The 22,057-nt window shown below is 51.5% G+C and overlaps 9 protein-coding genes across 9 annotated transcripts; all 9 read left to right on the top strand.

Annotated features, from left to right (window-relative positions):
* Positions 1-168: 168 nt before the first annotated feature.
* On the top strand, positions 169-576 carry TrAFT101_006776 (uncharacterized protein; the record flags this gene model as incomplete). Its single annotated transcript, XM_066127876.1, has 1 exon — positions 169-576. One exon carries the CDS (start codon positions 169-171, stop codon positions 574-576), a length of 408 nt encoding a protein of 135 aa, XP_065983989.1.
* A 562-nt stretch (positions 577-1,138) lies between these two features.
* On the top strand, positions 1,139-2,789 carry TrAFT101_006775 (uncharacterized protein; the record flags this gene model as incomplete). The annotated part of the gene is made up of 2 exons (XM_066127875.1): positions 1,139-1,708; positions 1,770-2,789. The coding sequence occupies 2 exons, from the start codon at positions 1,139-1,141 to the stop codon at positions 2,787-2,789; spliced, it is 1,590 nt and encodes a 529-aa protein (XP_065983988.1).
* Positions 2,790-3,955: 1,166 nt separating this feature from the next.
* TrAFT101_006774 (uncharacterized protein) lies at positions 3,956-6,418 on the top strand (the record flags this gene model as incomplete). The annotated part of the gene is made up of 2 exons (XM_066127874.1): positions 3,956-5,119; positions 5,574-6,418. Exon 2 carries the CDS (start codon positions 5,756-5,758, stop codon positions 6,416-6,418), a length of 663 nt encoding a protein of 220 aa, XP_065983987.1. The 5' UTR covers positions 3,956-5,119; positions 5,574-5,755.
* A 1,676-nt stretch (positions 6,419-8,094) lies between these two features.
* TrAFT101_006773 (uncharacterized protein) lies at positions 8,095-9,852 on the top strand (the record flags this gene model as incomplete). The annotated part of the gene is made up of 1 exon (XM_066127873.1): positions 8,095-9,852. The coding sequence occupies one exon, from the start codon at positions 8,095-8,097 to the stop codon at positions 9,850-9,852; it is 1,758 nt and encodes a 585-aa protein (XP_065983986.1).
* A 449-nt stretch (positions 9,853-10,301) lies between these two features.
* TrAFT101_006772 (uncharacterized protein) lies at positions 10,302-10,772 on the top strand (the record flags this gene model as incomplete). Its single annotated transcript, XM_066127872.1, has 1 exon — positions 10,302-10,772. One exon carries the CDS (start codon positions 10,302-10,304, stop codon positions 10,770-10,772), a length of 471 nt encoding a protein of 156 aa, XP_065983985.1.
* Positions 10,773-10,933: 161 nt separating this feature from the next.
* TrAFT101_006771 (uncharacterized protein) lies at positions 10,934-13,870 on the top strand (the record flags this gene model as incomplete). The annotated part of the gene is made up of 2 exons (XM_024900658.2): positions 10,934-11,059; positions 11,120-13,870. 2 exons carry the CDS (start codon positions 10,934-10,936, stop codon positions 13,868-13,870), a joined length of 2,877 nt encoding a protein of 958 aa, XP_024758425.2.
* A 565-nt stretch (positions 13,871-14,435) lies between these two features.
* TrAFT101_006770 (uncharacterized protein) lies at positions 14,436-16,436 on the top strand. Its single transcript, XM_024905381.2, has 2 exons — positions 14,436-15,024; positions 15,106-16,436. The coding sequence occupies exons 1-2, from the start codon at positions 14,892-14,894 to the stop codon at positions 16,371-16,373; spliced, it is 1,401 nt and encodes a 466-aa protein (XP_024758424.1). The 5' UTR covers positions 14,436-14,891; the 3' UTR covers positions 16,374-16,436.
* A 2,070-nt stretch (positions 16,437-18,506) lies between these two features.
* On the top strand, positions 18,507-20,696 carry TrAFT101_006769 (uncharacterized protein). Its single transcript, XM_024908521.2, has 2 exons — positions 18,507-20,406; positions 20,484-20,696. The coding sequence occupies exons 1-2, from the start codon at positions 18,999-19,001 to the stop codon at positions 20,609-20,611; spliced, it is 1,536 nt and encodes a 511-aa protein (XP_024758423.1). The 5' UTR covers positions 18,507-18,998; the 3' UTR covers positions 20,612-20,696.
* Positions 20,697-21,247: 551 nt separating this feature from the next.
* On the top strand, positions 21,248-21,820 carry TrAFT101_006768 (uncharacterized protein; the record flags this gene model as incomplete). The annotated part of the gene is made up of 1 exon (XM_024898746.2): positions 21,248-21,820. The coding sequence occupies one exon, from the start codon at positions 21,248-21,250 to the stop codon at positions 21,818-21,820; it is 573 nt and encodes a 190-aa protein (XP_024758422.2).
* Positions 21,821-22,057: the final 237 nt, after the last annotated feature.

Here is a 22,057-nt window from a genome sequence, read left to right as displayed (position 1 = left end):
GCTCTGCGGGAAAAAAATGCGCGGCCCACTAGAGGGCGGCATCGCATCTGGTGGGCAAATGAATGGTACAAGAGAGAGAAAACAAACGGTGCCTCTCCTCTTTTCCAGGTGCTATGCGCTGTGTTGATGTGAGCGGCAGCTACAGGCGCTGCTGCATCTTAGCGAGCGATGAAGATTCTGCCAAAAGAAAAAGAAACGAAGGTCAAAAAAGCCCGACATCAGGGGTATGTAAACCAAGCAAGCGCTCTTTGTTATAAGCCTTTCTCTTCTGCACCCTCTCCTTCTCTTACACGACATGACAGTCCATCAGGGTTGGACAACTTTTGGCCAAACATTTTTTTTTTCCCAAAGGTGTCAAAATCTAACGAATATGCATCTCTTCTACAAGGCGTGGGATCCACTCAAACCCACGTGCTTAGCGCTGCTGCTTTAGTGCGCGTGATGCTCTGGCACTCTGGCAACTGTGGTGATGGCTTCGCGCCTAGCCTCAGTGAGGTAGGTCCGCTGAGCGATGTGATGGCGAATGCCACTGGATGGACATTGGAGGGTAGATTTCAGAGGCTACGAGGCCTTTGATGGCTAAGTTGCAGCCTCTCCTGCGTAAGTTTGAAGAGTGCAGCGCTTAATGTTAATGCTGAATACTGCTGCCATTTTGAAGAAAGGCGAAAAAAAGTCAATATTGATCCATCCGTTGGAATTAAATCCCTGGAGCGCCCATGGGACAGTGAAAGCGCTGGAGTTTAGCGCTCTTTGGCACCTATTGGGGGGGCCTCTTTGGAGACTTTTTGGGGGGGATCCCGTCCTTGCCCGTCCCTCCCGCATCCGTCGCGACTGGACCGCGCGTAACCCACACACACAAACCAGAACTTCTTCTGTCCCGATAGCCCACCAGGCACTCGCTCTCTTGCTTCAACACACGCCATCGGCTCGACGCATTGGATACAAACGCCGCTGCTTTTTGGCCGCGAGCCTTGTTTGCCAGAGCCCACGCCCACGTCGAGACGCGCCGACGCGCCCTTTTGTCGCTGCCGCCGGTCGTCTGGATCAGACCCCATTAAACGCCAGCCCAGACCTCTCACGTAACGCACGCTGTGGGTTGTCGCGCTCGCTCAGCAATCCGCGCGACATGCCTCCGACCATGGACGGCGTCGACTCCCGTTCGCCGCTTGGCCGGCAGTCGCCCATCGCCGCCTCGTCCATGTCCGCCGCGACCGAACTGGCGGGCGATGCTGCGTCCTCGTCGTCCCAGACCGAGGTCGTGGAAGAATCACCCCGCGGCTCCTCGTCCCCGAAACAATCGCAACAATCAGACGCCCTTGGCGCCAGCGGCCCCGGCTCCGCTGTCAGCATTCCTCTGACCGTCACCAACTCCCAGGAATCCCACGTCACCAGCTCTTCCGCTCATGCTGTGACGCCTCCCGCGAGCGACATTAGCAGCGTGACGGACAATGGCATTGCAGGATATCTTGGACAGCATTCCGCCCCTGCTACGGACGAGACCGACCACCTGCTGCAGCTCTCCACCCTTGCAGCCGCCCGAGACAGAATATCCATTGGCACGGCTGCTAGCGTGTCCAGGAAACGCATGGCTGATGGCGAAGTCAAGGCCGGCATGGCCAACGTGAGCCAGATCAAAGATCGCAGCCACGGCCATGCCAGGAATCTGAGCGCCGTCAGCGTCACATCTACCGGCAGCACAATAGGAGAGGTACGTGGGATAATTCCCAACGCATCAGCGCACACGGGTGGTAAACTAACCGCGGTTCTAGCTGTCTGCCGAGCTCAAGACTCGTCTTTCTTACGCCATGGTCAAGGTCAATTTTGGCTGGCAAGGCCACTCTATCGAAGAAGTCGAATCAATGGCCGCCTCGCAAGCCGCCTCGCCTACTTCTGGCTCCTCCACTATCCGACGACACAGCTCCTCTACGAGCCCACGTTTGGATGTTACCGCGGCGTCTGCTCAAGTGCACCGCGCCCAGCAATCTGCCATTCGCCGCAAGTCTGATTCCCCCAACTTGATGTCCAACATGATGTCCAACAAGCCCTCTCTCGCCCCTCCGGCGACTATTCAACCTTCTATCAATGCTGCGCGCTCTAACCCGCGTCGTAATTCAAGCCCTCGATATACCCCCACCATGCTCTCCCACTCTCATTCGGCGTCTCCTCATACTCCTGCTCAGCCAATGGTTGTTGATTCCCACCAGTCCCTGTCTCAGCCCGCGCGCATGACCGATCCAATTCTATTCCCGTCTCATCAGAATGTTAGGGAGCAAGATGCCATGGAAGCATTGCTTTTTATGAGCAGTCCTAATAACTCGGCCAATCTGAAGCATACCTTTTCTCCGTCCGCGTCTCCAAATCCTCAAGTTGGTGCCTCCAGGAGTAGCGTTGCAAGACACGCGTTACCCAGTGCACCTAGAAAGGGTCTTCCTGCGCATAGACCGTCGAATCTCAATCGAAGAGCCGGATTTGATAGGTCTCCAGGGCTGGTCCATCCTCCTGGATCTCCCATGGACGTGGATTCGCCGCAGCACGCATACTATAGTCCCAATGGTGCTACGCCAAAAAGACGTGTCAAGGGGACCAACAGCCATTTGAGGGGGGCCCTTTCACTACCTACTGGGCTTGGTGCTGGCCATGCTACTGCTAGGAGAGTCCTACGAGATGAAGATATTGAAAGAATGCTTGACCGAGCCAGTGCCGAAGCTGCTGACTCTTCTGATGATGAAGAAATCCAAATTCCTCGCTTGAGGAACGAGGTGGCTGGCATGATGGGAGTCCGTGGTTGAACCAGTTGAACCAGGTTACTAACCCTCTTTATATCTTTTTCTTCTACACTGTGCCGTTTCATGCACTCAAGGAAAATAGCAGTAGCGACATTGATGTTGAATAGCCGGGCGAGAACGAGACGCTTTATGCGAAACAGGGCCCATGCCGGATTCTCGTCGACTGACATATGGTGCGGTAGCCAAAGATACGGCCAACACACTACACCAGTAGTACAATGGCAGGCTGCGGCTCAGCGACAGTATGTTTGCTCCGGTATCTCTACGGTCTTTATCAACCTCAGTTGGTTACGATCCAACATCTCTCTACTGCACCGTTTACGGCTAACGCTGCGAGACTGTTCTTTGAACCTTATTATGAATACGAGGCCAGTGAGAGTTTGGCAGCGCTCGGTGAATCCGGCGGCTCCGATAGTGGCACCGCTCCAGCACCCGGATTATTCGTATTACGATGCGTCCCTGGGCATTTGCCCTGAGGTTGGAGCACCTTGTCGTAAATAAAATTGTTGGGATATCCGCCCGCTGGAGAACTTTTTTTTTTCCCCTTCGGATACGAGCAGGCTATTTACAAGCATGAATTACGTGCATTATCTGTGGTGTTGAGGACATTTTTTTCAATAGAATATGTCGGAGTCTTGTGGAGTAATTCTTATTGGGCAGTCGAAGAGAATCATTTTCAATGTATGTCCAGAATGTAGTTGAGAAGTGATGAATTTGGTACTACCGGAGGACTGGGAACAGTCCTGAAGGCTACGATTAAGTACCTACCTATTCCGAGCTGCCGAATGTGGCTTCAATATTTTAGATGGTGGTTTGTAAACAACTGAACTGTGTGATGTAGAATCTCTAGAAATGCCAATGGTAGCGTCTCGAAGAGGCTTTCTCTTCGTCCATTGGTGGAAAGCTTCCACTTGGCATATATAAAAGTAGAAGAATACTTAAGAAAAGTTTTAATACAATTTATAAATACCTTAGTACTATAGTATTCATCCGTGTATATTATTGTATTAGTATAAGGTGCAGTGTCTAATCCTGTGGAAGACGGAGGTCACGCGCTCGATAAGCCTTTCCATTGATAACATGAACTCGGCTCTCAACGTCACTTCATCAGAACCCCATTTTTTACCTTTTCATCTCTGCAAAGTATATGCAAGGCAGGTAAGGTATATGCAAAGTAAAATACTCAAATGAAACCCCTCGTGTTCCAACTTACACTCGCTTGACGAACCAGATTTCGATTGATCCAATCTCTTTGGCGCCTTGATCTGTCTACAGCTCACCTCTTGGGGCATGAGAAGTACAGCCGACTTATTAGCACCCTATTGCTGATAAAGAGTAGCTCCACATTGGGCACAAGAGCTGTCAAGATCAGGCCGCCGGATCGGGTTTCTATAGCCAAGCATTTGGCAAGACGACGCCTTTCTGGTTTAGCAGATGGCTTGATTGCCTAGTTCTGGGCATACACACTCGCCATGTCTGTTGGCATCCATGCTACTATGGTCCAGAAAATACCCCGATGGGGCACCAAAACAGAATAATAGCTGCTTCTCCCCGCTTGCTAGAACAAGTCTGGTATTAAGCCGGCAGTAGCTCACCCAGCTGAAATAGACAAGGGACTAGCCGGGCGCCAACAAAATGAGTATTTGGCGATCGTGAGCCATAGTTTCACCTCTGATGGCGCTTCTTGGACCTAGGGCCGCACTAGACGTCAGCTTCTTCCAGACTACTGAAATATGGCCTGTCTCCAGTCCACTCGATTGCTGAAAGCATCATTTTTATCTTCAGCACAGCTGGGTTGCGTGCAACTATTGACGCGGTCTAGCCGTGAACGCCGCCATATGCGGCATGAGAAGCTGGGAAATCAACGTTGCCACCTTATCATCTATCATTTTTCAACGTCGCCGCGTGCGCAGGCTGAGAGGCCTATGAACGCTGGAGGATGACGCGCATGTGCCAGCCCTAATAAGACATTGATTTATTAGCGGCTCTTTGAATGGATCCTGAGTTACAGCCACTCATCAAACCAGCGTCCGTGATCCGTTCCGAGACAGCCCATTAATACTACTGCCTATTACTGCTGCTATCATCACTCGTCGATGTCCAGTTAGTTTCGGCCGCTGGTAGGGGAGCCCTTTCGGACGTGGCTTGACTCAGTTCAATATGTCCCCGGCCGCCAAAACTGGAAAGTGGATGGATGGACAGGACAGCACGTTAGACAGACAGACAGACAGACAGACTTGTCCAAGACACGCATGTAATATCGCTTCTCTCTTCCACAGCTCTCTGCCCAGCACCAGAGACAGGTGTCTTTGGACGCATGTATGGTGTGAGGTGTAAGTCTTAGCGCCTCCGATTATTGCCTTTTAGACACCGCTCTCTCGCTTGCTCTGGCCGCCTATCATCATGACAGCAGCCTCAAAGGTTTTCGCTAGCTAGCGGTAGCTTCTGACGATCGACCGACAAGGGGCAATGAAGAACCCACCGCAGAAAGTATTCTATTATACAAGAAGGCTGTGATCACCCGCTTTTCCCACAGCTGGTTTTCTGATCTTACGTAGCCTGGGCAGAGCAGGACGGCGAATATCTTTTTATTGGCTAGGCGTTATCCAGCGACACGAATTGAAGACGCCCGCTTGCGCAGCATCTTCGCCTCCCTTCCCTCATTTCTTCTTCTTCTTCTTCTTCTTCTTCTTCTTTCTTTTTCATTTTATCATCATCGTTATTATTCTCAATCTTCTCTCATTATCATTGTTTTGTCATTATTGCCATTTTTAACTATATTAGCAGCATTAGTGTCTTCAACATCAGTGCCCTCTTTGATACTCGTTTGTTTCAACGTCACGACGACGCTCTTACAACATACTTATATATCAGCAACCGATTGCTCCGTCTCATCCAGCATTAAGCTTTAGTATAGTGGCATAACATACATAGCACATCGTTATTTTTACACCTGAAACATTACCATTATGGATCAGCCTCGACCTCCTCTGCGGCAGTTCACAGGAAATTTCCCGGCGGCACGACCTGCTACAGCCTCGCCTGCACCACGACTACGGCCTCAGCCCTCTTTTCGGGATCGTTTCTGGTCCAGAACCAGCGCAAATTACGACGGAGAGGACGATGCCATCCCAGAGCCTCAAAACAATCTCACAAAAAAAAGTCCCTACGTCCCCCGGAATGCAGCCTCCGGCTTCTCGAGAACCGCAACCGCGCCGCATGAACAGCTCAGACGAAAGGTGGAGAGACGACCAAGCAAAGACTCGGTAATCGATGTCTACGCTAGCTCACCTCTGAGTGTGCTAGCCGCGGGCCACTTATACGTCCATACTCCCTCCGAGGCCAGCGCCACGGACTTTGCCGATTTCATGACCACCGCTCAAAACGAAGAGCGCCTCCGCCAGGCCGCCAATGCCGTGCATGCACGAAGCCAGTATCGCGACAGCGGTTACTATTCCTCGTCCAACGGCGGCCGTACCGACGGGCGCTACTCGCCATCTATCCCATCATCGGCATCGGCAGCTGGTTTGAAAAAGCTGAAATCGCAGCCTTCCATGAGGACGTTTGGCCAGCGCATTGCAGATTATATCAAGCCTCCACGAGACGACTCGTTACCACCCATGCGCCGGTGAGGAGGGTGAAGTTCTAATTGGCCAACGAAAACCCTAATGCACTGCATTTTATAGAAACACTTGGGGCTATAACATTGTGCTTAATGAGACCCAAGAAATTAATGATGCGACTGAGGGCTGAGAGGGGGGTCATTATATAGTTTGACGTTTCTGCCTCAGTTGCAGCTCTTGAAAGAAGGCAAACTTGGCTATTGCCAACACCAAACATTCAGATACGGTGCACTGCTGGAAGGCAAACACAGAGGGCGTTTTGGACACTATGAAAATGGATTTAGCATACACGCAATTTCTTAATCGATTGGAAATATTGAGCGGCAGCCAGTCGGCGGCGCTATTTTTTGAAAATCCCGGTTCAATTGACGGATTGTACCTGGCTCAATGCGCCGATCGCCACTTCATGCCGCAATTAAAACTTGGCAAATGAGTGGGAAGAACGTTTGATGGGACTGACGTCGAAACACCCCAGACAACCTTGACAGTCTCCTTTTTTTTTTTTTTTTTTTCGTGAATTGTACTTCCGGCCGCGCCGCGGCCTGACACAGCCTGCTTGTCTTGTCTTAGAAGCCAGGGACCAAAGACATCTTTATAGGATTCTAACATTGGCTTGGCCAACTACCTATATTGTCTTATTCGTAGCTCACATAGCCGAAAGTGGCTATTTTCGATTAGCACTAGGTAATTACTACCTGGTATGAAGAGGGCTACATACTTGTATGATACGGCCTTTTGGAATGAAGTTACGCTAGCCTGTTCAATAAAAGGAGACGTCAATAACTCAAGATTCAATCAGATTGATAATGACGCCTGATCTTTTATGCTCCTTCATGCACTCTTGTTCTCCTTCACAGCGAACCCCCCGCGCAAATCCACATTTCATTTCATCTCGGCTCATGAATCATCAACGCCGAATACGGGAATTCCACTGGTAGATGCGCCAACTCTTGATATCGGGACCTGCCGATCTTTCTCCCCCCCGAGGAGGGGGGGCAGGAATTGCATGTCCGTGAATTTCCAACTGCTAGCTTCGTTGGTTTTTACTTGAATTAACGCGGCAAAGGCGCGCGTAACCCAGCTTGGCAGCTCGGAATTAGATCATCGCTTGTTCCCCCCAATGGCTGAGGAACTTTCGACATGCAGCGTTCCATTTAGAGTACTTTTGAAAAGAAGCATATTATCATAGTTTAACGGCTCAAACGCTTGGGGTTACATCGCCTATTTGCTGCCGGCCAACGATGCCATTTATCCCGCCAAGATGGAGCACCGAGTGCTACTCGACCGTGCCTTGTGCACGCTACTCGTATCTATCCGCATCTCGTAATACTGTTTACGGCTATATGTAATGCCAAAGGGTCCCTCGGATTGTTTGCGAAGGACGGAGCGGATTGGACTATGATGGCGCAGTTCGGCAGTGCTAACTGTATTATCACAAAGCTACCCTCTTGGCGAGCATGGTTCTGATCCCGACCTGCCCTTGTGGTTGTCTCACATATCGGCGCACGCGCCGTGGTTGACGGGCATGCATCACAAGCTGTCCTCCCGCATCTCCCCCTAAAAAAGGCGAGAGGAAGGGCCGTTATGTCGGTTCCATAAAGTCCAAGCAGTGCCACCTTCAGGCTCTCGAGAAGACTCTCCCCCTCTCTCTTTACCCCTTCATCCAGTACAGGTTTCAGCTCGCCATGAAGTCGTCGGCATTGCTATGGGCAGCACAGCTCTCACTCTTCGCGAGCCTTGGGGCTTGCGGGAAGCATCTCGAGCAAGTCCTCACTGTTCCGACGGGATGGACAAAGTTGAACGAGGTCGTGAACCCTTCGCGCCACATTCGAATGTCAATCGCTCTGCGGCAGCCCAATATCGACAACTTGGAGTCCAAGATGGCAGCCAATGGCAATCGTCTGTCTTTGGATGAGATCCGTGAACTGCAGGCTCCGGCGCAAAAGGACATTGACGACGTGCTGCATTGGCTCTCTCAGAACGGCCTCTCTGGCACTGTCAGGAATGACTTCATTCACGTCAGAACGACAGTCGCCAAAGCCGAGCCCTTGCTGAATATGAAGCTGAGCCGTTTCTCCTTCGAGGGGAGGAAGCCTGTGCTTCGTACCACCAAATATACGGTTCCCGATTCTATTGCCGATGCCATAAGCTTTATCCATCCTTTGGCCAACTTCATGTCGGCTCGCCATAGGGCACAGGTCATGTCTGCACCAGCAGTGTCTGCGCCCAAGGCCGTACGAGACTCACAGGACGAGGCGTTTTGCGCCGGTGGTGTCGATCCCGCGTGCCTTACCAAGCTCTACAACATCACACATTCGCCTCCAAACGACATCTCGCCGGTCATTTTTGGCGTGGCTGGTTTCCTAGAGGAAAATGCCAATCTGCAGGACCTGCAGCAGTTTCTCAATACAGCTGCGCCTGAAATCGCCAAAACTGGCCGCTCCATTAACGTCGAGTTGATCAATGGAGGTGTGAATTCGCAAAACCGATCCGAATCCGGCTCAGAAGCTGCCCTGGATGTCGATTATGCTGTATCAATAGGCTACCCTACAAATGTTACATACTATATCACCGGAGGACGAGGAGTCAAGCTGGATGATAACGGGACTCCAATCGTAGGAGAGGATGACGATAACGAGCCTTATTTGGAGTTTTTTAATTACCTTCTCGGCAAGCCCGACGACCAAGTTCCTCACGTCCTGTCGCTCTCATACTCTGATGACGAATTGACGGTACCTCGTGAATATGCAGAACGTGTCTGCAACTTGTTTGGCATGCTCACGGCCCGTGGGACCTCCATCATCTTCGCATCCGGCGACGGCGGCGCTCGAGGAGGTCGAAACTCCAAGTGTGTCACCAACGACGGTACACACCGGCCAGTCACCATGGCGACGTTTCCTCCCACCTGCCCCTGGGTGACTTCGGTCGGCGCTGTGGAAAACACGATGGAGCCGCCCAGAGGCGCCAGCTTCAGTACCGGCGGATTCTCTCAATATTTCTCTCGGCCGGCGTGGCAAGATAGCGCAGTGACGAGCTACGTCAAGGCCCTAAATGGACACCTGGATGGACTTTACAACGCGTCGATGCGCGCCATCCCCGATGTCGCCGCAGTTGGCACTGATTTCATGGCTGTCGCTGGAGGAGCGACGACTTATCTGCAAGGCACCAGCGCCAGCACTCCCTTATTCGCATCCCTCATTGCCTTGATCAACGACGCCAGGCTGCGTGCCGGCAAGAAGCCTCTGGGGTACCTCAACGGCATTCTGTACTCAGACAGTGTCAAGTCTGTTCTGCAGGATATCACGTCGGGGCAGAGCGCCTCTTGCATCGTCAACGGAACGAGACCTGGAGGATGGCCGGCGGCCATAGGTTGGGACGCCATTACCGGGCTTGGGGTGCCGAAAGAGTTTGATAAGCTGCTGAATGTTCTTTTCGATGTATAATAAGATAGCTAGCTGTGTAGTTTTTGTTTGGCCGACATAATAAGCAAGAGAGCCATATTTAGCATCAGTGGCTGTCAAGATAAAGAATGAAGATGGTGTGCACTCCGAGTTGGATGCGTGCCTGTCCTAGCCGCAGTAGAGCTCCAGAGCGCCAGGGACCAGCCGGGCTGCTCCATCAGCGGCAATGATGCGCAGCGCCCAGCGCTAAAGCGCTAAATCTGGACCAGCTGACCCGCCAAGGGTCGCTGGCCCAGTCCGCTGGCCACGCGCTCCAGGGCCGCCGATGGGCCTGTGGCAGGCCACTAAGGCCGCGCCGCTACGCCGCCATTGGCGACTGGCAACAGCGCAGTGGGCCAAACCCGCGACACCATCGCTCGCGCGTCAGATGCTTCTCACCGACATCGACCGGGGCTCAGCTTAACCTCAGATTCGCGCGTTTCTTCTCTTGCATGGGCCGGCCAGCGCTTTTGTTTTTCTCGCCAGCGAACTGTTCTGCTTCGGGTTCTTCTTCTCTTCTCCCCGGTTTTTTACGGCCACTGATTGATCGCATCCCGCACCGTCGCCCGTCTCTCCCAAGCTTGTTTGCCTCAGCGGCACATCCACGCAAAGCTATCGCGCGCGCCATACGAATCCTCCTCGGTCAATACGACTTTACGTCCACATCAGATTATTGGCAGCCTCCCAAAGGAGAAGCTGGAGCCATTTCTCGCAACGGCAGCACGCTTACGCTCCGGCTCGGCCCAGCGGCAGGGATATCGCACTACCGTTTTCCACTCCGCACTTTTGCATCTTCCTTTTGTCACGATGCCGATTCAGGCTGTTTGCTGGATCAACTTGATAGAATCCTGAGTTTATCGAGAAAGCAAGTTACTTTCAGCCACCAGAACGCGGCGCCGAGCTTGATTGCTCGACCGCCTTGAAACCAGCGGGCGTGCATACTCTTAAACCTTCTTTTCCTGGTTCTATTGTTTATTTTCCGTTCTCTCGTTTTGCCCGGCCGCCGTAAACATCAAACGTCGCATCTCTATCTTCCACTTCGGCATCTTCCGTACCAGCAGCTGGCCTCGCTCATTCTCTCAAGATGCCTACGCAACACGTCGAACCGGAGTCTCACGATCTTCTTCAAGATGTCGCCAACGCGCTGCTCAAGTCGCGAAAGGTGGTGGTTGTGACTGGCGCTGGAATCAGTACCAATTCTGGCATTCCGGTTCGTCAATCGACTCGGCAGGTGTGCTTCATATCTGGCGGATACTGACTGCTAACCCAGGACTTTCGCTCCGAGAATGGACTATACTCTCTTATTCAAGCTCAATTCGATGCTGCGAACCAACATACACGATCGGTCGAGCGCTCCCGGACTGATGGTACTGCCGCCGCCGCCGCCGGCGGCGTTGAAGAGGATGACTCGGCGAAACGTAGAAGCAGTATATCGCGGGAGCCTTCTCCAGATATGGATGAAGTTGCTCAACAGCTAAGAGAAGACATCAAAGCGCGCGCAGAATCCGAAGCTCTAGCCTCCAGCAGGGACACCGATATACAACAAACAGAGCCCGCTTCAGGTCCCGACGCGTTAAACGAAAGCCATTCAATCACTTCACATCCAAAGCCCGCGCTTCTGCCCGCGCCACAACTGACGACATCTCCTCCATCCTCCCCTCCGAGGGAAGCTTTTATACTTAGTCCATCATCATCACTGCGAGCCCAAGATAGCAAACATATTGCCGACGTCTCTCATAAACTTGTTTCGTCCCCTCTCTCTTCGCCCCCACCAGTTCTCTTCGACCCCTTCCATCCCTCCTCTCCTTCAGATGAAAATATGAGCCGCCGCAGCAGCACCACGCCGTCCGAAGTAGATGAGTCCCAGGATTTGCCAAATCCTGTTTCCGCTTCCCAAACGTCCAATATGGGAAGGACAACTCTGCCTAACATGAAGGGCAAGGATCTCTTTGACGCATCGATATGGTCAGATCCTACGAGAACCTCGGTGTTTTACCAGTTCGCGACATCACTGAGGCAAAAAGTCCGGGAGGCCGAGCCTACAAGCTCACATAAATTTATCAGTCACCTTAGGGATCGTGGCAAGCTCGTACGATGCTACACGCAAAACATTGACCAAATTGAGGAAAAGGTTGGCCTGTCGACGTCTCTTCTGGCTGGGCCGGGCAGCAGAGGTCGTTTCTCACGCAAGTCAACAGCAAACACCGCACAGCTCAATAAGATGGTTGAAGAAGTATCCAGCGGTGAGAATAGCGGCGATGTTGCTACCTCTAGCAGCCAATCACCAAGCGAGACGCCAACAAATGCACCAGAGCAGCAATCACAGACCAGCACCACATCATCCCAGCCCAGTGGTAAGACGGAAGACGAAACTACTACACCGCCAGATCAACCCAAGCCAGTCCCAAGAAAGGAGGCGCCAGCGCTACGGTCTGGTGTGGAGTGCGTCTTCCTGCATGGCTCTCTTCACCTTCTACGATGCTTCCTTTGCGGACAAGTTTGCTCTTGGGACGACGATGACCGCGAAGTGGAGACGCTTTCTGGCCAACAGCCTGAATGTCCTCACTGCGTTGGCGCCACGGAAGCTCGCCAAGAAAGGGGCAAACGTGCGTTGGGCGTGGGCAAGCTACGTCCCGACATTGTGCTCTATGGCGAGGAACATCCAAATGCCCACCTTATCAGCCCCATCGTGACGCATGATCTTGCTTTATATCCGGACATGCTCCTGATCCTTGGGACGAGCCTGCGGGTCCACGGCCTCAAGGTCATGGTCAGAGAGTTTGCAAAGACAGTGCACAGCAAGGGCGGCAAAGTGGTGTTTGTCAATTTCACCAAACCGTCAGAGAGCTCCTGGGGAGACATCATCGACTACTGGATTCAATGGGATTGTGATGCTTGGGTGGCCGATCTCCAAGTTCGCATCCCAAAGCTTTGGCAAGATCCAGAGCCGCCAAAGGTCAGGAAGAAGCGTGAAGTAGGAGGAGCCGGCGAAGAGAATAAAGAGGAGAAGAAGAAGCTGCCCGCTCAGAATCCCGTCGCCTTGCGGGACACCAAAGTGAATGGCGCGTACTGCACATTAAAAATCTTAAAAGAGCTGCGAAGAATCACGGGTAGTTCACCACCACCACCTTCTTCTTTAGCGCTTCCTCTACCACTACCTCTGCCGCCATTACACATTGCTACGGCAGCCATTACCACCAACCCTGACCTTCCGGCTCCCGTCGAAGTCGTCTCTGAAGCTGCCGTTGTCGATCCTCCACCTATCAGCACGCCAAAAGCAAAGCCAAGACGATCGCGTAGGTCAGCACCAGGAGTTATGGAAAGGCCAAAGAGGACACCATCAACATTAAATCCAAATCATGGCCGGACAAAGAAACCCGCGGAAGAAGCCGAACAAGAGGTGCCCGAGACACCTGCCCAAGCCCCGTCTGTCAACACAGTGGAAGAGTTTAGCTCTATTCTACACTCTGTCAAATCCAATCCCCGTATTAGGAAAAGGAAGATTATTGATGGAGAGGAATTTGTGTTTCCTGCGGTTGGGAAGAAGCGTGCCGCATTGGATAGCCTGTATAAAGGCCCAGAGGAAGACAAGAAGACGCTGCCCCCTCTACGCCCGAAGTCTGAGCCAGCTGCCACATTTACGCCATCGCTGGTTGTATCTGAAGGATCTGTAGATGACGCTCTAGCTTCAATTTCGGTAAACTTACGAACGGCAGCGACATTTGCAATGCCGGAGGCATTCTATATTCAAGACCCGCTAGTCACGTTGTTGGAAAACCCACCCCAGTGGAAAGCTCTGGAGGTGAGCACTGGCGAAGATAAACACACCAAGCGTCGTACGTCTAAAAGGTTTCGCCCGGCACAGATCGAAACAAAGGCGCAAGCAGAAGCAAACGCGGCACTGGCGTTGGCGGGCCTCAAGACAAATAGCCCAATGGTGACGCAGGTTGCCCATGCTGTTCCTGCCAATGGGCTTTCTGAGTTGGCGAACTGGGCGGCGAACTGGAATTGCAGGAAATAGAAAGATGGAAAAGAGGCGATGTGGATATGTGCTTCCTTCAAGGAGTGATTTTTCTTTTCCCCTTCTTTCTTTTCCTTTCTTTTTTTTCATATCACTTATTTCTTTGGAGAACTATGCCTTGATAGACGCCTTGAACTAGTGAAGGGTATTATAGAGAGTCGGCATATATGATGAGCATTTACACGGGTGTTGGCGGTTATGATGGTTTAATACGACAGCGCTGTGCCTTTTTTTTCTTTGTTTTTTCCTCACAAGGCACACATTAAGTCACAGCTTGTTTAGGGATTCTGGCAACGCTCGGCGTGATTCATGCGTTTTCTTTTTTCCTTTCCTCTTAAAGAGTATAATTAGGGATAAGGTAGATAAATCTATATCGGCTACAATGAAATGATTTCGCATGATTAATCTCTGTCACGCTTATAAACGGGCCGCTACCGGCGCATGCTATCGCCTATCGCCAAACGTTCATTCCCCTCACCAAAGGGCGCCGTTGATGATTTAGCTCGGCTCAATACGCCGGTAGCTCAAGGATTTACGGGTATTGATTACAAACTTGGACTAGACTCAAGATATAAGCACAAAATAGTGAATGCGTATTCACATAGTATCGAGCCAAAAGGTCATTGATGCGTGAACGGCAGAATTCCGCTGCCCTGGAGCTGGTGTTGCGGAGTTGCACTTGGACTTTTCAGCTTGGTGGAGGCAAACCTAAGCCCAAGCTGCTCAAGCAGTGGGTGGGGCGAAAGGCGATAGTACGAGGGCCAAGAGTCATATCGGTTACGATAATGCGTTAAGAAATCGGGATTTTATTCTAGCGGTTGATTATGGTTGAACTAAGTGACTCAACTAGGATGATTCCGTGGACCGGTTGCGGAAGAGAGAGTTGTAAAGAGCATAGTTTAAGGAGAGTGGGGAGACAGATATGGGGAAATAGATATAGGCTGGGATAGGCCGAAGAAAAGGACTTTCAGCTTCAAGAGATTACTATAGCTGAACTCTTGCTCTTAGCGTCTCAGCAATAATGGGTTCCGTTACGGTCCAGCAACAAAATGGCTTGGAGGAAGGGAATATTGGAGCGGACGGTTTCAAGGTGTTTGGGGGACAGTTAAAAAAGGATTTCCTATTTGCTCCTGGGTGGAGGAACCTCAACCAAGGTGAGTGTGTCATAGAATCACGTTATTCATATTTGATAACCAGAAATAACCATGTAACGCATATATATATGCGTTGACCAGGCTCTTTTGGCTCCATCCCCCGAGTCATTCAGGACAAGTTGCGTCACTACCAGGATGACATCGAGGCACGACCCGACTTTTTCGTCCGCTACGATCATGGCAAGCTCAATGATGAGTCTCGTGAAGCTGTTGCAAGTATTGTCAATGCGCCAGTCGAGACGATCACATTCGTGAGCAACGCAACGGAGGGCGTCAACACCGTGTTCAAGAATGTGAAATGGGACAAGGACGGCAAGGATGTTGCCCTTTACTTTACAACCGTCTATGAGGCGTGCGGGAAAATAATTGACTTCCTGTACGATTTCCATGGTGAAGGCAAGTTTACCAGCCGTGAGATCCAGATTTCGTATCCCACTGAAGACGAGGAGATCCTACAGCGGTTCCGCGATGCGGTCAAGCAGGTCGAGGCTGAGGGCAAACGTGCCAAGATCTGCATCTTCGACACCGTCTCCTCTAATCCAGGCCTCGTCTTCCCCTGGGAGGCCATGACCAAGGCCTGCCGCGAGCTCGGCGTGCTGAGCTTGGTGGACGGCGCGCAGGGCATCGGCATGGTGCGGCTGAACCTCGCCGAGGCGGATCCCGACTTCTTCGTGTCGAATTGCCATAAATGGCTGTTTGTGCCGCGTGGGTGCGCCGTCTTTTACGTCCCGGTGCGGAATCAGCATTTGCTGCCGTCGACGCTGTCGACGAGCCATGGGTATATACCCAAGACCGGTACGCGGACCACGCCGCCGGATATTTATAGCTCCAAAAGCTTCTTTATCAACAACTTTCAGTGGGCAGGCACTAAGGATTACTCGCCAAACTATTGTGTCAAGGATGCCGTGGCCTATCGCAAAGAAATCCTTGGTGGGGAGGAGAGGATCTTGAATTACCTTTGGGATCTGAACAAGAAGGGCAGCAAGCATGTTGCGGGGGTGCTGGGCACAGAGGTTCTTGATAACAGCAAGGGCACATTGACTAACTGCGCGATGGCCAATATTGCGCTGCCTTTGTGGAAGGGAGAGAAGGGGCCAGAAGCCAAGGAGACAGAGATTGTTGTACCAGCAGAAGATATGAGCTTGGCTGTGGCGTGGTTGATGAGAACTCTTGCGGACGATTATAAAACGATTGTGCCCATGTTCTTGCTGGGAAATAGGTTATGGTTCAGAACGAGCGCGCAGATATACTTGGACATGGAGGATTACGAGTACCTCGCGGAATCGTTGAAGGCCATGTGTGAGAGGGTTGGCAAGGGAGAGTATAAGGGCTGGAAACCCGATTGGTGATGATAGCAGTTACAGGCCTGGAGGTCAGTCATATTTCAGACCTGCAAATAAATTCATTACGAAAGATGACTACATGCACCGAGAATTGATACTGCGACATGTGACTCATACTCACAACAAATACGAACTCATCTACGCATTGTATGTAACTTGTAAAAGATCCTAGTGAACAATATCTTTGGGTTGTTCTCTTTGCATTGTACAGGACGATGATTACGACAAGTTGGAGCAACTCCATACCTGGACAATCCATACCGCAGTGCAGCATTGGTTGTAGTTGCAGCTGCTGACAATGACGCCCACGCTGGCCTTTGTGGAGCCAACTCTCTAATTCGTCGTGAATAGCAGGGAAGAGAGATAGTACGTAGCCTGCAATCAGTGTGCTGTCTTCAAACGCCAAGAATGAATCAGATGAGATTTTGCATTGAAACGTCCTATGAGCTAGATGGTGGCAATATAGCGTATACACATGCCTAGCAACATATCCGAAGCCACAACATAATGTTAATTGAGCGGCGTAGAGACATTGGTTATAGATTAACACTTCATAAAGTGGAGAGAGAATATAGCAGAAGGCAAAGACACGCAAGGAACACTTCATTTTAGGATGACCAGTAATGAATCCTTTCAAGCCGTTCATATGCCAAGCTATTTATATGCCAAGCAGATTAGTTGCCAAGCTATAGAGAGGCCAAGGTGTATAGATGCCAAGCTGTTTATATGCCAAGCTGTTTATATGCCAAGCTGTTTATATGCCAAGCGCACATCTATCTTGATCGAAACATGCACGCATCTATTTCTTGTGTAAATGCTTTGCATTCTCATCACGCTTGATGCTCATGACCACTTCATGCTCTACCCTACACTCAACTGCGATCCTAGTATCGAATTGACTCTACAATTAGAATTGCTCCGCAATAAATGCCACCGTATCTCCTCGGCAGTTACCATGATATTGTAGTATATCTTCGGCACCATCAATCCATCCGAAAAAGCTTGTTGTCACACAATGAAGCCTAATGTTCCGGTCCCAATGCAGTAGTCTACGCCGTAAAGCATTGACCGACGATCATCATCGGCTGAAGGAACTCAGCTTCACATGAACGGGCACATGTTCTTTTGTTAGAATGCTGTCGAATCTCAAACACTGGATAAAAAGTGCCATCTAAACACGGAAACCGGGAGCAAAATTAAGAAACATTGCCGCGAAATGTAGTAAACCGGCGAGATTACCCGCCTCCCGCACCTCCCATTGGAGGGGATATTCACGATTGGCCCAAGTGGGCGCTACGTTGCCTGTTTCAGAAGATGGGGTCTCAGCCACCACGCGCCGGGATCTCGCTGTTTCAGCGCCATGAACAGGGCGTCTCAGCCCCTGTGAAACACCAGCGATTCTCCGCAGCGGTGTTTTGAGGCTTTGGTTGGCTATGGGTCCTTTTTGTCTTTGAAACGGCGTGTTTGAAGGAGACCAGGCAAGAACAGAAGGAGAAAAGCTCTTGTTGAACACTTACTCTTGCGTCAAGGCGAGGCGCTTTGGTACAAATAAGGCCCCTTCGTATCGCAATTACTATTTGCGAATGGAGTCCGCGTCATGACATTGGATGGATGGAGCGCGGCAGGCAATGATGCCGAACTCGTGCAGAACAGGCTTCAATGCGCTTGAAATGAGGACCTCAATGCGAGAGGGTCCGCTCGTAATTTATGAAATTAGATAGCCGACTTACACAGCTCCAGCAGCCCTTCGCACACGGGACCGATTGGATGATCGTATTTCTGCAGCTTCGATCCCTTCATGCCTCCAGCCGAAATTGAGCATTGACTGCTGGAAATTAACACGCACGTCTTGCTCCTCACGCTGTGCTTACTGGTGGTATTGGTCGCTCTAGTGTAAACGCACTTGCTTTGATCATCAAGATTCAAAACCACAACACCTACCATTCCCGGATTAACGGCGTGGACGGGCCACGGCCTCTGCAAATCCTCGGCTGACCAGAGCGGAATATCAACAGCTAGTACGGAGTGCGTAGCAAGACCGGCCGGGATGGCGTTGATTCCATCCAGTTGTCGGCCCAAAGCCGTCGAGGGCCCACCTATTGTGAGGCACCCTGTGTCTGAAGCTTAGCCCCCCGGTCAGCCATCTCCACGAACCGGCTGCAGAGGACGATGCGGCTCACCACAATGCTTGGAAATGAGGAGGCAAAAAGGAAATCTCGCGCTACCGGCAACTATGGGGAATCGCTGTATAGGCCAGGCTAAAGGCAGACATGGGGCTGGCCGTCTCCTGTCTGCAAGGTAGTAGATCCTGAGACTTGTCCGCGTCTCCTGGGCCCCTGTTCCCGATGTCCATCAAGATGGAAAAGTGCATATATATCCTGCTCTTCTGTTCGCCTTTTTTGTTTCCTCTTCTTTTTCTTCTTTCTTAGCCAGCCACCTCTGTGAGGGACGAAAGCAAAGTCATTTTTTTTTCCCTTTCATTTTCTTCTTGTTTAGTTCTCTTTTAACCACCTGGTGTGGGTTTAATTTGCTTTTTCTTGTATATACACAACCACCAAAAAACCAAAACTACCCTCTTTATTATTTTTTTCCCTTATTTTTTTCCCCCGACTTGTTAGAAACTCGTTTACTATGCATTCACGATTACTTTTGGCGGCCCTTTTCCTGGGCTTCATTGCCCTGGTTTCGGCCGTCCCTATGCAGAAGCGTTCGTTCAAGGTGGAGCGAAGAGCCAACCCCAATTTCACTGGAAACGATGGATTGAAGGCTCTGGGAAAGGCCTACCGCAAGTTCGGTATGGAGATGCCCCAGAACTTGAAGGATGCTCTTGAGGTTCGAAAGGCTACCGACGCCGCCCGCCGAGCTGTTGCTGCCGCCGCCGCCCCTGTTCAGGAAACCCCTAAGGCGAAGCGCCAGAGCCTTGCCGATATCCTCGGTGAGCTTGGCCTTCTTGGTGGCAACAACAACAACAACGCTGGAAATGGAAATGGAAACGGAAATGATAACGCAAATGGAAACGCAAACGGAAATGGAAACGGAAACGGTGGTGGAAGGCACCACAAGGGCAAGGGCAAGGGCAAGGGCAACGGTCAAGCTGGTCAGGGCCAAGCTGGTCAAGGTCAGGGTCAAGCTGCTGGAAACGGAACTGGTGCTGCTCAGCCCGCTGCGAACCCCTCTGGTCAAACTGGAAGCGTCACCAACACCCCTGAAGGCAATGATGTTGAGTTCCTGTCCCCTGTCAACATTGGTGGCCAGACCCTGAACCTCGACTTCGACACTGGCTCTTCTGATCTCTGGGTGTTCAACACTCAAATGTCCTCTCAATTCACCGCCGGCCACACTCTCTTCGACCCCACCAAGAGCAAGACCTTCAAGGCTATCCAGGGTGCTACTTTCCAGGTCTCATACGGTGACGGCTCCGGTGCTGAGGGTAACGTTGGTACTGATGTTGTCAACGTTGGCGGTGCCTCCTTCAATGCCCAGGCTGTTGAGATTGCTACCGCTGTTACTCAGCAATTCGTCAACGACCAGGCCAACGATGGTCTGATGGGCCTTGCCTTCTCTAAGCTCAACACCGTCCAGCCCCAGCAGCAGAAGACTTTCCTCGACAACGTCGCCAGCTCTCTCGCTGAGCCCGTGTTCACAGCCGATCTCAAGAAGGGTGCTCCCGGAACCTACACTTTCGGTGCCATCGACTCCACTGCTTTCAAGGGTGATCTCACATTCGTCAATGTCGACAACAGCCAGGGCTTCTGGCAGTTCAGCAGCGAGTCCTTCGCCGTCAACGGTGGCACTACCCAGCAGGCTACCAAGGGTGGTCAGGCCATCGCTGATACCGGTACCACTCTCCTCCTTGCCGACCCCATCATCGTCAACGGCTACTACTCCCAGGTTCAGGGTGCCCAGAACAACGCTCAGGCTGGTGGTTTCACTGTCCCCTGCGATGCTCAGCTTCCCGATCTTGACCTTGACGTTGGTGGCAACTACGTCGCCCGCATTAGCGGTGCCGATCTCAACTTCTCGCCTGTTTCTGGAAACAGTAAGTTTACAACGTCTCCCCCTTTAAACAGCGCTTGTGTTCCGAATGGTTGATGACTGACATGGGTGGTTACGCAGCTTGCTTCGGCGGTCTCCAGGCTACTACGCAAGGTGGACTGGGTGTCTACGGTGACATCTTCTTCAAGTCGCAGTTTGTGGCTTTCAACATTGGCAACAACACCCTGGGATTGGCTCCTCACAACTAAGCGAAATAAGCGAGAGGAAGAAAAACAAAAGAGAGCAGTTTAATCATATAGAAGAAATGGGAAATATTAAGACTTTGCAATAACCGTGCTCGAATCTTTGTAATATTTTACACGTGAAGTTCATTCTGTGATTGGAGGCAAAATTCCAGGTCCCACATTGAAATCTCCCGGTTGTGTCTCAGTGCCAGGACATATAACACCCTCAATGCGGCATTCCGTGTACAAAAGAAAATCGTATATACTTATGTCCATATCCTGGCTGTTGCGCGTGGGCTATACATAGCCGACGGGTAATTAAAACTTTTTGTTATTTCCTATCTCTTGGTCTCTTTTGCGTCCCTTGTGTCTTCCCCCCTTGGGTGTATATGTGATATACCTACATGTATATGGCAGCCAATGGTGTCATTCAGGCCGACTTGGCACCCCGGTTTTATAGCAGATTAGGAAGAGGACGCGTTGGAGAGAATGCCCTGTAGACAAACGACGATCACTCCCCACGCGCCAAATAGCTCATATCTCTCATATCTATAATAAACACTGTTGGTTGCCTGCCGCCGCTAGTCCGCCCGTCAAAGCATCTTGTTTGATATCAACAGGAGTGGAAGCGATTGACATACTATTTTACTATTTTACAAGATGGAAGATCAGCCAGACCAGCAGTCAAGGCGGCCCGACACCACCCGCGACCAACGACGCGATGCTCAGCTGATGCGCCGGCTGGGCTACACACACGCCGCCATCAGCGCGGAGCTCAACCTGTCTCTCAGCCAGGTCCAGTACGCCCTTTCGCACACGGAGACGCCCATCACGCGGCCCGGGCGGCCCAGCAAGCTCACGGAGGCGCAGGTCCAGGAGCTCAAGGCGTTTATGGAGGCTTCCAAGGAGAACGAGCTGATGCCCTTTGGCAAGATTCCGCAGGCGCTCGGATGGGACGTGGGCGAGTACTGTATCCGCCACACGCTGCGGAAGCTGGGCTATAAACGGCCTGCAGGCGGCCGGAGGAAGCCACTGGTGGCTGCGAAGAAGACAAAGGACGGCGATGCCACGAAAGAGACACAGAAAGAGACACCCAAAGACACACCCGAAGACACACCTACAGACACGTCTGATTCAATATCCAAAGACACGTCTAAAACAGTATCCAAAGATACGCCAACTAACGGTTCTGGATCTGTCAAAGTCTCCGAGGCGGCCTCGCCTTCGGCTTGAGCCGATAACAGCGACTTTGACAGCATCTTGGCAGACGGAGCCATCGATTTTTGCTTGTTCATATCGGTCGATAGCCTATGGGGTAGCGGAGCACTCGACGATCCCGACAAAATGGTGTACAATGTGCGCGGAATCAAGGCGCAGTGTGAGGCTGAGCTGAGCTACGAAGGGAATGATGCGTTCCATCGGCCCTTTTTGACCCCGCATTCTCGCATTCTGCTTAGCTTTGCGAGGCGA

The sequence above is a fragment of the Trichoderma asperellum genome, chromosome 4 (genome assembly GCF_020647865.1).
Source record: "Trichoderma asperellum chromosome 4, complete sequence".
Lineage (NCBI taxonomy): Eukaryota > Fungi > Ascomycota > Sordariomycetes > Hypocreales > Hypocreaceae > Trichoderma > Trichoderma asperellum.
Note: the sequence above shows the minus strand (reverse complement) of the source record. Positions and strands in the feature narration are given on the sequence as shown.